The 14,662-nt window shown below is 35.3% G+C and overlaps 1 protein-coding gene across 1 annotated transcript in view; it reads right to left on the bottom strand.

The window, feature by feature from the left end:
• CDKL5 (cyclin dependent kinase like 5) overlaps nucleotides 1–14,662 on the bottom strand; it is a 211,153-nt gene that overhangs the window by 120,382 nt on the left and 76,109 nt on the right. The window contains exons 2-3 of the mRNA XM_080794722.1: nucleotides 10,964–11,187; nucleotides 7,403–7,437 (exon numbers count right to left, since the gene is read on the bottom strand). Of these exons, the coding sequence (XP_080650848.1) occupies nucleotides 7,403–7,437; nucleotides 10,964–11,027 (99 nt within the window). The 5' untranslated portion in view covers nucleotides 11,028–11,187. The remainder of the gene's footprint in view (nucleotides 1–7,402; nucleotides 7,438–10,963; nucleotides 11,188–14,662) is intronic.

The following is a 14,662-nucleotide window of genomic DNA, read 5'->3' as shown; positions in this document are numbered from 1 at the left end:
GAGAGAATGTCCAATGGAAAAAAGACAGTCTCTTCAACAAATGGTGTTGAGAAAATTGGGACAGCCACATGCAAAAGAATGAAACTGGACCATTTCCTTACACCATTCACAAAAATAGACTCAAAATGGATGAAAGACCTACATGTGAGGCAAGAATCCATCAAAATCCTAAAGGAGAACAGAGGCAGCAACCTCTGTGACCTTGGCCACAGTAACTTCTTGCTAGACATGTCTCCAAAGGCAACGGAAACAAAGTCAAAAATGAACCACTGGGACTTCATCAAGATAAAAGGCTTTTGCACAGCAAAGGAAACAGTCAACAAAACCAAAAGACAACTGACAGAATGGGAGAAGATATTCGCAAATGACATATCAGATAAAGGGCTAGTACCCAAATTCTATAAAGACCTTATCAAACTCGACACCCAAAGAACAAAAACATGAACAGACATTTCTCCAAAGAAGACACACAAATGGTCCACAGACACATGAAAAAATGTTCAACATCACTCAGCATCAGGGAAATACAAATCAACATCACAGTAAGATACCACCTCATACCAGTCAGATGGCTAAAATTAACCACTCAGGAAGCAAAAGATACTTGCAAGGATGTGGAGAAAGGGGAACCCTCCTACACTGTTGGAGGGATATACAAGCTTGTGCAGCCACTCCAGAAAACCATCCGGAGATTCCTTTAAAAGTTGAAAATAGAGCTATCCTACGACCCACCAATTGCACTACTGGGTATCTACCCCAAAGATACAAATATAATGATCTGAACACTGGGGCACCTGCTCCCCAGTGTTTATAGCAGGAATGTCCACAATAGCCAAACTCTGGAAAGAGCTCAGCTGTCCCCTGAATGATGAACGAATAAAGAACATGTGGTGTGAGTATACACACACACACACACACACACACACACACACACACACACACAGTGGAATACCACTCAGCCAACAAAGAAAAAATCTTGCCATTGCAACAACATGAATAGAATTAGAGGGTATTGGGGCACCTGGGTGGTTCAGTGGGTTAAGCCTCTGCCTTCAGCTCAGGTCATGATCTCAGGGTCCTGGGATCGAGCCCCACATCGGGCCCTCTGCTCAGCGGGGAGCCTGCTTCCTCCTCTCCCTCTGCCTGCCTCTCTGCCTACTTGTGATCTCTGTCTGTCAAATAAATAAATAAAATCTTAAAAAAAAAATAATTAGAGGGTATTATGCTGAGTGCAATAAGTCAATCAGAGAAAGATAATTATATGATCTCATTCATGTGGAATTTAAGAAACAAAACAGAGAGGGGTGCCTGGGTGGCTCAGTGGGTTAAAGCCTCTGCCTTCGGCTCGGGTCATGGTCCCAGGGTCCTGGGATCGAGCCCCACATCAGTCTCTCTGCTCAGCAGGGAGCCTGCTTCCTCCTCTTTCTCTCTGCCTGTCTCTCTGCCTACTTGTGATCTCTATCTGTCAAATAAATAAATAAAATATTTTTTAAAAAAATAAAAAATAAAATAAAATTTAAAAAAAGAAACAAAACAGAGGATCATAGGGGAAGAGAAGAAAAAATAAAATAAGATGAAATCAGAGAGGGAGACAAACCTTAAGAAACTCTTAACCACAGGAAATACACTGAAGAGTTGCTGGAGGGGAGATGGGCAGGGGGATGGGGTAACTGGGTGATGGGCATTAAGGAGGACACGTGATGTAATGAGCACTGGGTATTATGTAAGACAGATCAATCACTGACCTTTACCTCTGAAACTAATAATATATGTTAATTGAATTTAAAATAAATTTTTAAAGACTAGCAGAATCTGAACTATAGAATATTATAATACAACGAAGTATGATTTTGATAAGACTTTTGTAGTGTTCCAGAAATTGTTCTATAATTAACTGGATCAGCAAGAAATGGTAGGTCAAAAGAGGAACCCACATACAAGTAATGGTCTAAGTGCCACTTTAAGAGTAGATGGAAGGTATCTTCCCCCAATAATGCTTACAATCTGTTCCTGACCCAAAGTCCAATTGAACAGTGGCACCTTGTTAATCTCCATAACCTGCAGTAAATTAAAGTCATTTAGGAAAGTGTGATTACTTAAAAAAAATGATTATGTGAAATAATCAATCAATACTGAAATATTTCCAGCTGCTTACAATCTTTATCAAAAAATCTAAGCCTATCTCTAATTTTCTTCAAATGGTAGAAATTCTTTTTTAAAGATTTTATTTATTTATTTGCCAGAGACAGAGAGAGAGAGACACAGAGCACAAGCAGGGGCAGAAGGAGAGGGAGAAGCAAGCTCCCTGCTAAGCAAGGAGCCCAATGCGGGGCCCAATTCCAGGGCCCAATTCCAGGACCCAGGGATCATGACCTGAGTGAAGGCAGACACTTAACCAACTGAGCCACCCAGGCGTCCCTAAATGGTAGAAATTTTGTACAGAAGAAGCAGGAATCCACATCCTACTTATATTTAAATAAGGAGAAAGTAATGACAAAAAATAATTAATCCCATATATTCAGTTTGCCATTGTTTATTCATCTCTTCTAAGCTGTTTTAAAAGCTCAATTCACATGTAAAACTTAAATCCAAAAAAAATTTTAAGGCTTGTTTCATTTAATGTGGAAAAAAACTAAAACAACATTTATTTTGTTTTAGTAGAAAATAACTGTATGGTTTTAGATGGTACACTATAAACAATCCGTTTAACTGGTGATGGTTCGTTGACCTTTCCTTCAAGTATTTGTTTTAAATAGTTCAGTTTTTTAATTTTTAAAAATAACCAAACCAAGGGCGCCTGGGTGGCTCAGTGGGTTAAGCATCTGCCTTCAGCTCAGGTCATGATCCCTGGGTCCTGGGATCGAGCCCCACATGGGGCTCCCTGCTCACTGGAGAGCCTGCTTCTCTCTCTTCCTTTCTGCCTGCTGCTCAGCCCACTTGTACTCTTTGCGTCAAATAAATAAAACCTTTAAAAAAAAAAAAAAGACCAAATCACCATTCAGCTTTTTGGTAGAAAACAAAATTAATCTGAACAACAGGAATCAGTAATTCAAAATATATAATGCTTGCTAAAAATGAACCCTCATAGCAAAAGACACATTATGCATAATAAGTGATTAATAACCCAAGAATGCCTTTTAATGGGGGGAAATACGGGTATTCCTGACTAGTGAATATTTAATCACATCTATTCCTCCTACTACTCTCAATTTCTCAACTCTTAAAAGAGAAAAAGGGCACAATCTGGATTTTCTCAACCTGCTCTCTTCTTAACCTCTTGCAATTTGGTATTCTATGCACCATTTCACTTAAAGGGGTCATCAATAAATGACAATATTAAATGAAATGGGTCTTCTCACCCCTCAATCCTTATCATCATGGATCTTTTTATGGATTTTTACACTGCTGGTGAGTACATTTTTAAAAATCTTTCTTCCTTGCTTTCTAGATGTCTGCCTCCCACTCCTGTCAGTAGGACTATTTAAGGCATGCCCTTAACTCTGCTCTATACTCCCTCTTGGAAGGTCCATAACATTTCACAGTTATGCTCAAGTTAGTGATTTCTGGCATCAGATAAAGCCTGGTTCCACCACTTCTTAGCTGCATAATCTTGGCCCTAACGCATAACCTCTCTAATGACTCTGCTTTCTTCTCTGTAAAATGGGTGTAACAATAGGGCTGTTGTAAGTAGTAAAGTGACAACATCTAGCAGAGTTAGCTGGCATAAGTTAGATGCTCAATATGTGGTATTTATTATCAGGTTTGGTATTTTGCTGCCATTTTATTCTTTTTTATAAAAGCCAAGCTCACTATTTCTCCCCTAAAACTTACAAACCCTTTATAAGTTTGTCAGTCATACAAATATTAGCAATGATTTTTCAGTTTACTATAAGCCCTTAGGATCACCTCTAATCCTTCCACAGGGACCTGGTACTCTACAATAGCTCTCTACAGTGGTCTTCATTTTTGGTTCTATAATTTAAGTCAATTTTATTATTTATTAAATACTTCTAGGCTCGGGGCACCTGGGTGGCTCAGTCAGTTGAGCGTCTGCCTTAGACTCAGGTCATGATCCCAGGGTCCTGGGATGGAGCCTCACATGGGGCTCCTTGCTCAGCAGGGAGCCTACTTCTCCCTCTCCTGCTCCCCCTGCTTGTGCTCTCTGCTTTACAAATAAATTTAAATAAATAAAACCTTAAAAAAATAAAAATAAATACTTCTAGGCTCTACCCCAATGCTGGATTCTTCATGCCTTTGTATAATTAGCTATCCCAAGAGCATATGTCATCTACCACTTCAAAACAAACAAAAATTTCTCATATGTCAACCATAGCCACAGGAAAGGAAATACATGAATCAGCACTTCCCCGTCCTAGGAACAATTAGCATTGCCCCCCAACCTCTCCCAATCAGACTGCACAAAGCTTTGTCTCCAGTTCTAATCAAATCTCCCTTCGTCACTCCATTCCATTTGCCCTACTTTGTTGTAAGGATGACCTCTCTGAGCTTCTGCAAAGAAAAGTATGCTGTAAAATATGCATAAGAACTTCAAAGCAGACATGCAAATAAAAAGAGAACCAGCAATGCATATATGGAAAGTAAATGTCCAAATCAGAACTTCTTCCAAAAGTGAGTGGTTCTAAGGTGCCATAAGTAGCTTAACACTTACTGCTAAGAGTTTTCATATATATGCCAATGTGCATATACACAATAAACAGAAGGAGTATAGTTACATTTTTCTTTTTCAGTTGTGCAGCATTTGTTTCAGAAAATTAAGAAATATGGTCTTTGGCCTGGAATAGCCCAATACCACACTGTGTTTACAATAAACAAGATACATTTGTTTATAAGCATGACCTCTAAATTTCTTGCAACAGTACACGATTTAAAACAATAACTTTATTTCACACTTGCTCAAATATATAATGTGCTAAGAATTCTTTAATTATATATACACCCACAGCCAACCTTATCCAAAAGATCAAATTGATGCGTAAGTGATCACACGTACCCACACATACCTAATCATACACACCTGATTTATACATTTTTATAAGCATTTCATTAAGTCTTTAAAAGCTATGCAAAATATATAGGTGTGATTTTTTTTATATATATCATGGGTACAACAGGGAGGATCATATCCATCTTTAAATATAACATGAGATTTCATAATAATCCATTTGTTTGATCCCAAAGGGTAAATCTTAGAAGCATCAAATTCTCTTTTCAGATAATGTGGTAAAGACTGAAGCTCTGATTCTAGCTGAAAAGAGGATCTATCTGTAACAAGTCTAATGACTAAACAGCTGCAGATTCTAAAAAGAGTTTTATATTACTCTGAGGTAGACACTAATTTATGCTTTACATTTTCCCTCCAGCAATATCTTTTCAGATGCATGTAAAGGGAAAAGCAACAATACTTAGAGAGCTGGTCTGTGAGTCCCTCATTTAGTGAAGGACAGTAAAAAGAGATTATTTTTTAGATGCAATGTCATTTGCAACAATCTCGTGGGTTATTTTTTCAAGTATCTGACCTTCTACCTCTTCAGACCACAAGCCAGAAAAGAGCAAGAAATCGATGGTTTATTCATCCTTTTAACTAAAACTGCCCAAGGAATCAGAGTTCACATTTAGAGTTGGTTTTCCAAGAGCAGAGATACCTGCTCTCATCTACTTTTATTATAGGCCCATCTTACTGGGACTAACAGTGTGCATTATGAGAACCAGGTACAGGTAACAAATATATATTTGCCAGACACATGGAAAGATAAAAACAATATATTCAACTAATAAAACTTATTTTTACATAAAAGGCAGAAAGAGAGCTTAGATAAGGTAAAAAAAAAAAAAAAAGTATGAGGAAACAGTGATAGGAAGAAGTGGGACAAGACTCAGAGAACACTGTTGGAAGATTTGCATTATTATCAGAAATTTTTCAACTTTAAAACTCAAAGATTAAGAACTGAAGCGTCCATTTATTATACTGCATAAACAGAGCCATGGTATAAAAGGAAGTATTGTGTTTTTTGAAAGAGTCAAATTTAACAACCTATTTCCCCTGAGTAGTATCCACCGAGGAATTTTATTTTTTTAAAGCTTCAGAAATTTATTATAACTCAAGGCAACTCATTAACAGTATAGAAATTCATTAGAGAGCTTTTCATTTGTTTAATTTCCAACTGCAGTAGTATTTCTTAACAAGGTATTCAAGTTCCTAAATTTATTTTGAGTATGTTTAATTTATCATTTTAAATTCTTAATCATCTTAAATCAATAACCACAGTATACAAACCATTTTTTGAGGATTTACTGGCCGAGATCTTCAGATAACTATTACCAACATAAGATACTTTGAACACCCAATTTTAACAGGAAATTCACTGAATTAAGAAAATTGTGATCTAAAACCCAAAAATACATCAACTGTCATGAAAGCTTATATCCAAAACATACTATTTTGTACAGCAGTTAAGAAAAAATAAACATAAAAATGGTATCTTCTTTATTGATGCGTATATACACACACATATATGTTATGATAGATAGATTTGAGAGTTTAAATTATGACTTGGGCTAAATTTTTAAACTCCTCTCAGACATAAAGAATTCCATTAGAAAATATCACAAAAAACTTTAACCTTTGGTCTTAACAAAATTATAAACAAAATAGCATGAGGCTAGATACTAATACTCAGACTAAATATACCATAACAAGAAAATATTTAACCTAACATTTAAAACTGTTACAGCTGCAATACTTGCCACCTTAAAGTTAGTCCCTGAGTCAAACATTCTTATCACTGAGCAACAGCTATGGGAATCCTGAAAGAACTTCCCTGAATAACTGGTGATTAGTATAACAGTCAAATAATCTATGTAGTAAGATCAATTTCAAGGCTACTCAAGGGTGATCAACTACAACCAATAATGATAATCACACACTATTATCTGAAGCCCTATTTCATAACCAAACACCTATCTGCTACCTTTCAAAATGTGGATTCAGATCTACCAAAGATTGTAAGTTATTGGGTCTATGTAAAAAATAATGACTGAATGAAACTTCTTTCTCATAAGTAACTTGAACATAAATCTGTCACTACCTTGAATTTCTTCTATATCATCTTTTCTCTCTTCCCATTAGGAAGCTTTTCACCAATAAACATAGGTCAACTGAGAAAAAACAGTATACGATTTCAAATAACTAATGACTACCTAATCATGAGAAAGCTTGTCGAAAAGTAGTCTTTTTCTGGGTTCACATGTTCATTCTACTTTATTAAGCATCATTATCACAGCCAAACAGTTTTAATTATACGCCCACATACACAGAGCAATACATTAGTATCTAAACAGTTAAACATATACATTATTTTCTTTTTAAAAACCATGTACTTGCCTTGTGTCTGCATTTAAGTACAACTCCATAGGCTCCTACAACAAAAAGAAATAAAAAATTAGGGGCACATATGCAAACTATAGCTCTTAGAGAAATAAAAGTTCTATTATACTTATACTGCTTATCAGTGTATGATATAATAATGATTCCTAAAATGACAATACTCTCCAGTGACAATGCAATGAGCCACACATAAACAAAATGTGGATATTAGTATATATTTTTCATAAAATGAGTATAAGCAACTCATTTACCCAACAAGTATCTTTAAATGTTTCTCTTTTTAGTGAAAACGTCCCTTGAAAGATTTAAAATTTAAGCTTAAAACTACTGGAGACAAGATTTGGACATAAGAACTTTAAGAGTAAATTAAAAAAAAAAAAAAACTCAAAAGATTGTAGAAAACTTAAAATTTAAAAGCTAATTGTCTCCCAATAGTAAGCTCAGGTACCAAGACTATCAAGCTAATTGTCTCCCAATAGTAAGCTCAGGTACCAAGACTATCAAGAATGTTCTCACTCCTAAGACATTTAAGACCTCTTCCAGAATACTGGAATCTCTTTCCTGACAGGCAAAATAATATAGGCCTAAGCATTCCAATTTAGTAACCTGTAGGAGTTGCTACATTTTTGCCATAAATACTCAGTACAAGCAAGGGCACAGACCATAAGTAGTCCAAGGCTCTCTGGCCATTTATAGCCAAGCACTTCCACTTTCCTTGGTATACTCTGATGACATTCATCAACACAGTTTGGGTTACTAATCCTCTTCCCTAGCCAGAAAACTACTTCTTTAGAGGCAGAACAGAGTTGACAGCAAGATACCCAGAAAACTGAGGTTAGAGTCATATTGTGACAACCTAATTAGCAAAATTAAATGTAATGTATAACTCGAGGTTTGTAGAAATGTCAAAAACATTGATAGGCAAGGTCTGCATACATCTATGACAAGCAAACTTCAGACAGATGAAATTGGGAAATGTTTCTCAAACAGAATCCGAAGACCCGGAACAAGTCTCCCTCACTTTGGTGGAGATGGATGAATCTTATTATCATAGTCAGGATGGAATCAGCTACTACAACCGTCCAACTTATTTTCACAATCATCACCAGGCAATCCTTCAGTCCCGGTTTAACTGCTCATGCCAGTTTTTCTACAGAGCAAAAATACACTGCCCAGGCTACAGGAATGCAGAGTTTACTAGACAGTTTTTAATTTCCATAACATGTATGTATTTCTTAGCCAAAAAGCATCTGAGGTGGTTTACAAAGAAAAAATATATAGCAATGATGGTTCTGACTATAACTAAAACTGACATACACTGATTTATAGAACAGTCTAGTAGTTTAGTTAATCTGAGCTAATTCCTAAGGAGATGATCACCTACAGGTATACTAAGAAAACCAAGGCTGTGATCCAGAAAAACTGGGGCCCAGAATTTGAAACATTCCAACTTTGTTACACCTATGAGCTGACTGGCTCCAGTCAGTAGCTTTACTGCATTAGTTTCTAATTATAACACTTTGGAAAAAAACATACAAAAAAGACAGCTATATAACACAGTAGACAAGACAACAAGAATGAATTTTATTGGGGTGCCAGGGTGGCTGAGTCAGTTAAGCATCTGCCTTCAGTTCAGGTCATGATCTCAGGGTCCTGGGATTGAGCCCCGCATCAGACTCTTCAGCAGAGAGTCTGCTTCTCCCTCTCACTCTCCCTCTGTGTTCTCTGTCTCTCTCTCTCTCTCTTTCTCTCTCTCTAATAAATAAATAACTAAAATCTTTTTAAAAAGAAATTACTAAAACAAAAACAATGAATTTCATTACATAATTATTATCAATGAAGAAAAGGAAAAGGAGTTGGCTGGTACAGGAAGAAGGATCCATTCTTTTTATATGGTTTCAACTTCAGACCTTAAAGCAAGTACCCAATAATTAGACTCTATTTGTTTTTAAATTTACTTATTTATTAGAGAGAGAGAGAGAGAACAAGAGTACAGGGGGGTGGGTGTGCACAGAGGGAAAGGAAGAGAGAATCCCAAGCAGACTCCATGCCCAGCACAGGGCACAATCTCACAGCCCTGAGCCAAAACCAGAATCAGGCACTTAACCAACTACACGGCCCAGTCACCCCAGACTCCATTTTAATTGTTTCTATTTATTCAAAAAGGGCTTAACGACTTAATATTAAAATCTATTAACAGCTTTGCTGTTCACAGGTAAATCTTCAAAACTTTTTAAAATTCAAAGTTTATTTGAAAATTCATAAAATAAAAATTTTTATAACACTTGCTTTAAAGTCATAAATGCTAGGGGCTCCTGGGTGGCTCAGTCAGATAAGCCTCTGACTCTTGATTTTGGCTCAGGTCATGATCTCAGGTTTGTGAGATCAAGGCCCACACTGGGCTCCAGGCTGGGTGTGAAGCCTGCTTAAGATTCTCTCTCTCCTTCTCCCTCTGCCCCTCTTCCCTTCCCCCTCTAAAAAAAAAAATAAATAAATGTTAAAAAACCATAATTATAATCACTCACACACTGTTAACAAAATCATTTCTCAAAATCTCCATAAAGTTATCTTTAAGTCAAAAGCAAAAATTACTAAGAAGGAAAAATCAAGGGGGTGGCTGGGTTGTTCAGTGGGTTAAGCATCTGCCTTTGCTCAAGTCATGATCCCAGGGTCCTGGGATTGAGCCCCAGGCATAGGGCTCCCTGCTCAGTGCGGAGTCAACTTCTCTTTCTCCCTCTGCCCCTCCCCACTCCACCTGGGCTCCCTCCTACTCTAATAAATAAAATCCTAAAAAAAAAAAAAAGGACAGAAAATCAGGTTGACTTATGAAAAATGGATGACCATATTTCATCAAATTAATGATATCATTCATCATAAGCATTAGTTCATGTACTACTGGGGGGAAAAAGATCTGCCAATTGAACCATGACATGCTATGGATTATAACGCACATCCTGATTTCAGAAATGTTAAAATATAACCAAGTTGTGTGCTTCAAAATTTATAAAAATGTGGTTTGTCATTCTCAAAGAGAAATTATGCACTTATTTACCATGTATCAAGTGAAATTCAATTTATACAAATAAATTCTAAGTTATCCAAAAAAACTTGATATAAAAATAAAATGTAACAAAAAATTATAGACTAAGAAACCCCAATCGCTGATGAAAACAATGAAATGAAGGCAGCTCTGGGGAACCTGGCTGGCTCATCAGAAGAGTATGCAACTCTTGACCTTGGGCTTATGAGTTTGAACCCCACCTTCAGTGCAGAGATCACATTAAAAAAATAAAATCTTTAAAAAAAAAAAAAAAGAAGAAAAGAAAAAAGAAATGAAGGCAGCTTTAAGAAATATCTGATTTATTAAATTTTAAAGGGTTTTAAAATATTAACTTTCAATTGAATAAAACCCAAATAGCACAATTTTATTTTTAGTATTTCACTTAAGCACGTATCTGAATTAATATAGGTAAAATTAATAGGATCTGAATTGTAACTTTTTCAGTAGTAGGTATAACTATATACATTACTCAGAAACTCAAGGAATGCTAAACTTACCTTCACCTACAACCCCAAGGATCTCAAATTTATTCATCACATTACCAATGTTAGGAATCTTCATGAAGACAAACTCCTCTTTTGATGCAAGCCACAGAACATGGCATCAAGAAAGAACTTCAGAGAACGTTGTGAAGTAGAATCAAAATGTCAAAGGAAGAAATTCTCACAGGTTGGCAGGGACTTTCACATATTTGTTCTAATGTGAAGTATTAAATGATTCCCTGAAAGAGAAAACACAAAAGTCCAAAGTTTTATATTCAGCACTCTAATAATCTATCCTACTGTTTTGTACAGCTTTTTAAAAATCATGTTAATGTTTCATAAACTAAAAAAAAAGAAAGAAAAGAAAAAAATGATAATAAGAGAGAAGAACCCAAAATGGAACAAAAACAAATGTACCTAATTGTATTTGAAATGAATAACATAAGGATCACCCCAAAGGGGAGGGTGGGAATTAACTCCAGGTAACTTTTGAAAACAATGTTTTAACTACATACTCTCTCAAGCTAAAAACAAAAAAATTATCTATAAACAAATACCACACTTAGATACTTGCTTTTACAGAGAGATATGAAATTATGTACATTCTTGGACTGAGCAAATAAAAATAAATACATTGTGGATAATAAGAGTTTGGCTTCTTATTCTCATAAAAATAAGTTACAAATATGAAAAAGGATGAAGGCTTGGAATCAGAGCTAATCATAGGAGCTCGGTTCTTAATATAGAGATGCAGAAACAGATACAAATGTGTGTAAATATACATACACACATATATATATTCCCTAGCTCTGTCTGCTGAGGAGACCTAGGAGCAATGACACTCCAGTATCCCATTACCACAGCTAGTGCACCAAAAAAAGGTACCAGTTTCCTCAGAGAAATGGCTGATTCCCAGGCAAAAGCAAGGAAAAGTACAATATGTGCCCAGGATATACTTCTGTGGTGCCGGAAAGGCTGGTAATGCTCAAAGAATGACAGGAGAGTGTCTGAAGGACACAGGGGTCAGCTTGAGTCACTTCTGGTCAAATGAGAAACAACTAAACAACAAAATAAATGAAAATCGTAGATGATAAACCACAGAATAAAATAAAAGCATACCAGTCCTTACTTACATAAATAACTGAGGGGAGAAGGAAAAGCTCTTTCTGAGAGTGTAATTCCAAATAATAAATGTAGTGATGGAATTAGAAAATCACCATTTGGCAAACACCCTGGTAATAATTATTTCAGGCAAGTATCATCAACATATGCTGAAACTAGTGGTTCAAAGTTTGATGGAAAACAGGATATTATCTAGTCTCAAAGTAGCTCCACTACAAAATACCCGCGAATTAAAAAGGGAAAAATAGTAATTTCATAGTGAAGAATCCTGCCAGATACCACCTTAATTAAGTGATCAAAGCTAACATCGTCAATAATGGAACAAGTCAACATCATAAACCTCCTGATAGGATACAACACATCACTTCTGTGGCAGTCCTTCCAAAAAGGTAAAACAGACAAGCCCAAACTGAGGGACATTCTACTAAGTAACTGACCTGTATTCTTTAAAAATGTCTAGGTTATAAAGGACAAGGAACCAAGTAACTGTTCCACAAAAGAAGATTAGGAGACGTGTTAACTAAATACAATGTATGATCCTGGACTGGATTAAACTAGGACAAAAAAAAAATTTTTTTATTAAAATTTTTATGAGAGTGCTCGCTTCAGCAGCACATATAATAAAATTTTTATGAGTGATGTACATGTGACTGTAGTTAATAATATTAATATATTTGAAAGTTAAGAGAGTAGATCTTCAAAGTTCTCATCATAAGCAATAAAAATTGATAACTGTGTAGTGATGAATGTTAACTAGACTTACTGTGATCATTTCACAATATATACAAATATCGAATCACTATGTTGTAGACTTGAAACTAATATGTTACATGTCAATAACAGTTCAATTGATGAATAAGGTGCAGCCCAGAATCTCTAGAATAAGACAGTCTAATAAAAAATTCAACAAACAGAAAAAGAACAAACACCAACATTTTTGGAGATAAAGTTTGCAGCTTAAACCATTCAGGAAAAAAATAATAAGTACACGTGTACGGAGGAAGAAACAAAGAATGAATAAAATGTTAACATGTGGGGAATCTGGGTCAAGGGTCTATGAAACAGGAAACTCTGTACTATCCATGCAACTCTTCTGTAAATCTGAAATTATTTAAAAATAAGTTATTTTGCTTCAAAAAAACCTATCCTATCTTTATGAAAAATCACAGCTGTACCAACATAAAATATTGGTTTAAAAGGAAGAAATAAATCAAAACCAATAAATTCTTTCCTGCCTATGAAATTTGAAGCTTTTTAAAAATAAGAGTACCCATGTAGTGTGGAAAAGTACTGACTTAAAGCATGCCTTTTCATATGCTGATGAAAATACAAACTGGTACAAGCTTTCTTAAGAGAAGTATGACCATAATTAAATGTTCTGAAATGTTTATAGCATGATAGAAGTATCTGACAAAAATGTACAATAAAGATCATTCATAAAGGCAAAATATTATAGTCCCTTTAAAAATTAAGAATATGACAGAAGTCCTACTGTTAATGCTTATTAACATTATTATTAAACATTATCCTAATGAGTTTTAGTCATCTCAGTAAAATAAGAAAAAATGAATATAACATACTGGATTGGAAAGAGAAGCAAAACAGAATTAACAGATAATATTGCCTAGATTAAAAATTCAAAGAAATTTACAAATTACTCAAATTATAAATGTTAACAAAGTAGTTGAATATAAGCCTAATATACTTAATATAAAATAACAACTGTATATATAACATTGAAGTAAACATCAATAAACAGAAAATGTAATTTTTAAAAGCACAATTATAACAACAGAGGCACTAAAGATTTAGCATAACAAAAAAAATGTTCAAAACCTCTATTCAAATATAACTTTATTCAAAGGCATCCAAGAAGACCTAAATAAACAGAGTTATCTCAGATTTAAGACTGGAAGACTCAATACTATAAAGATGACAATTCTCTCCATATTAATCTATACAGTCAATTCGATTCCAATCAAAATCCCAACAAGGCTTTCTGAGGAATTAAGACAAGCTGATTCAAAAATATATATAGAAGAACAGAGTTCCAAATACTGCCAACACCCTCCTAATATGAAAAGTAGGAAGACTCGACCTTGAGGGTAAGATCTGGTAGGATGTTCTACCAAATATATTAAGGCTTAACACTGAACTACAGAAATTAAGACAGGATGGGGTACCTGGCTGGCTTAGCAGTAGAGCGTGCGACTCTTGATCTTGCAGTTGTGATTTTGAGGCCCACGTTGGGTGCAGAGATTATCAAAATAAAATAAAAAGAAATTAAGACAAAATGTGTAAACCAGATGATTCACAGACCTGTACCCCTGGGGATAAAAATACATTATATGTTTATTAAAATAAAAAATTTAAAAAAAAAAAAAAAAAAAAAAAAAAAGAAATTAAGACAGAGTGGTCCTCGCACAGAAACAAATTTGCAAGTGAAACTGATGTGCAAGCTGCAGAGAGACCATACTTCCGTATCCCTATGGATCCACACTCACCTACACCTTCAGTCTGTTTCCACCCAAGAATCTTTAGAGTAAGTCAGATCATGTCACTGCTCTGCTCAAAACCCTCAAATGGCCTCAC

Source organism: Martes martes (genome assembly GCF_963455335.1).
Source record: "Martes martes genome assembly, chromosome: X".
Classification (NCBI taxonomy): domain Eukaryota; kingdom Metazoa; phylum Chordata; class Mammalia; order Carnivora; family Mustelidae; genus Martes; species Martes martes.
This window is presented reverse-complemented; position numbering and strand designations above follow the sequence as displayed.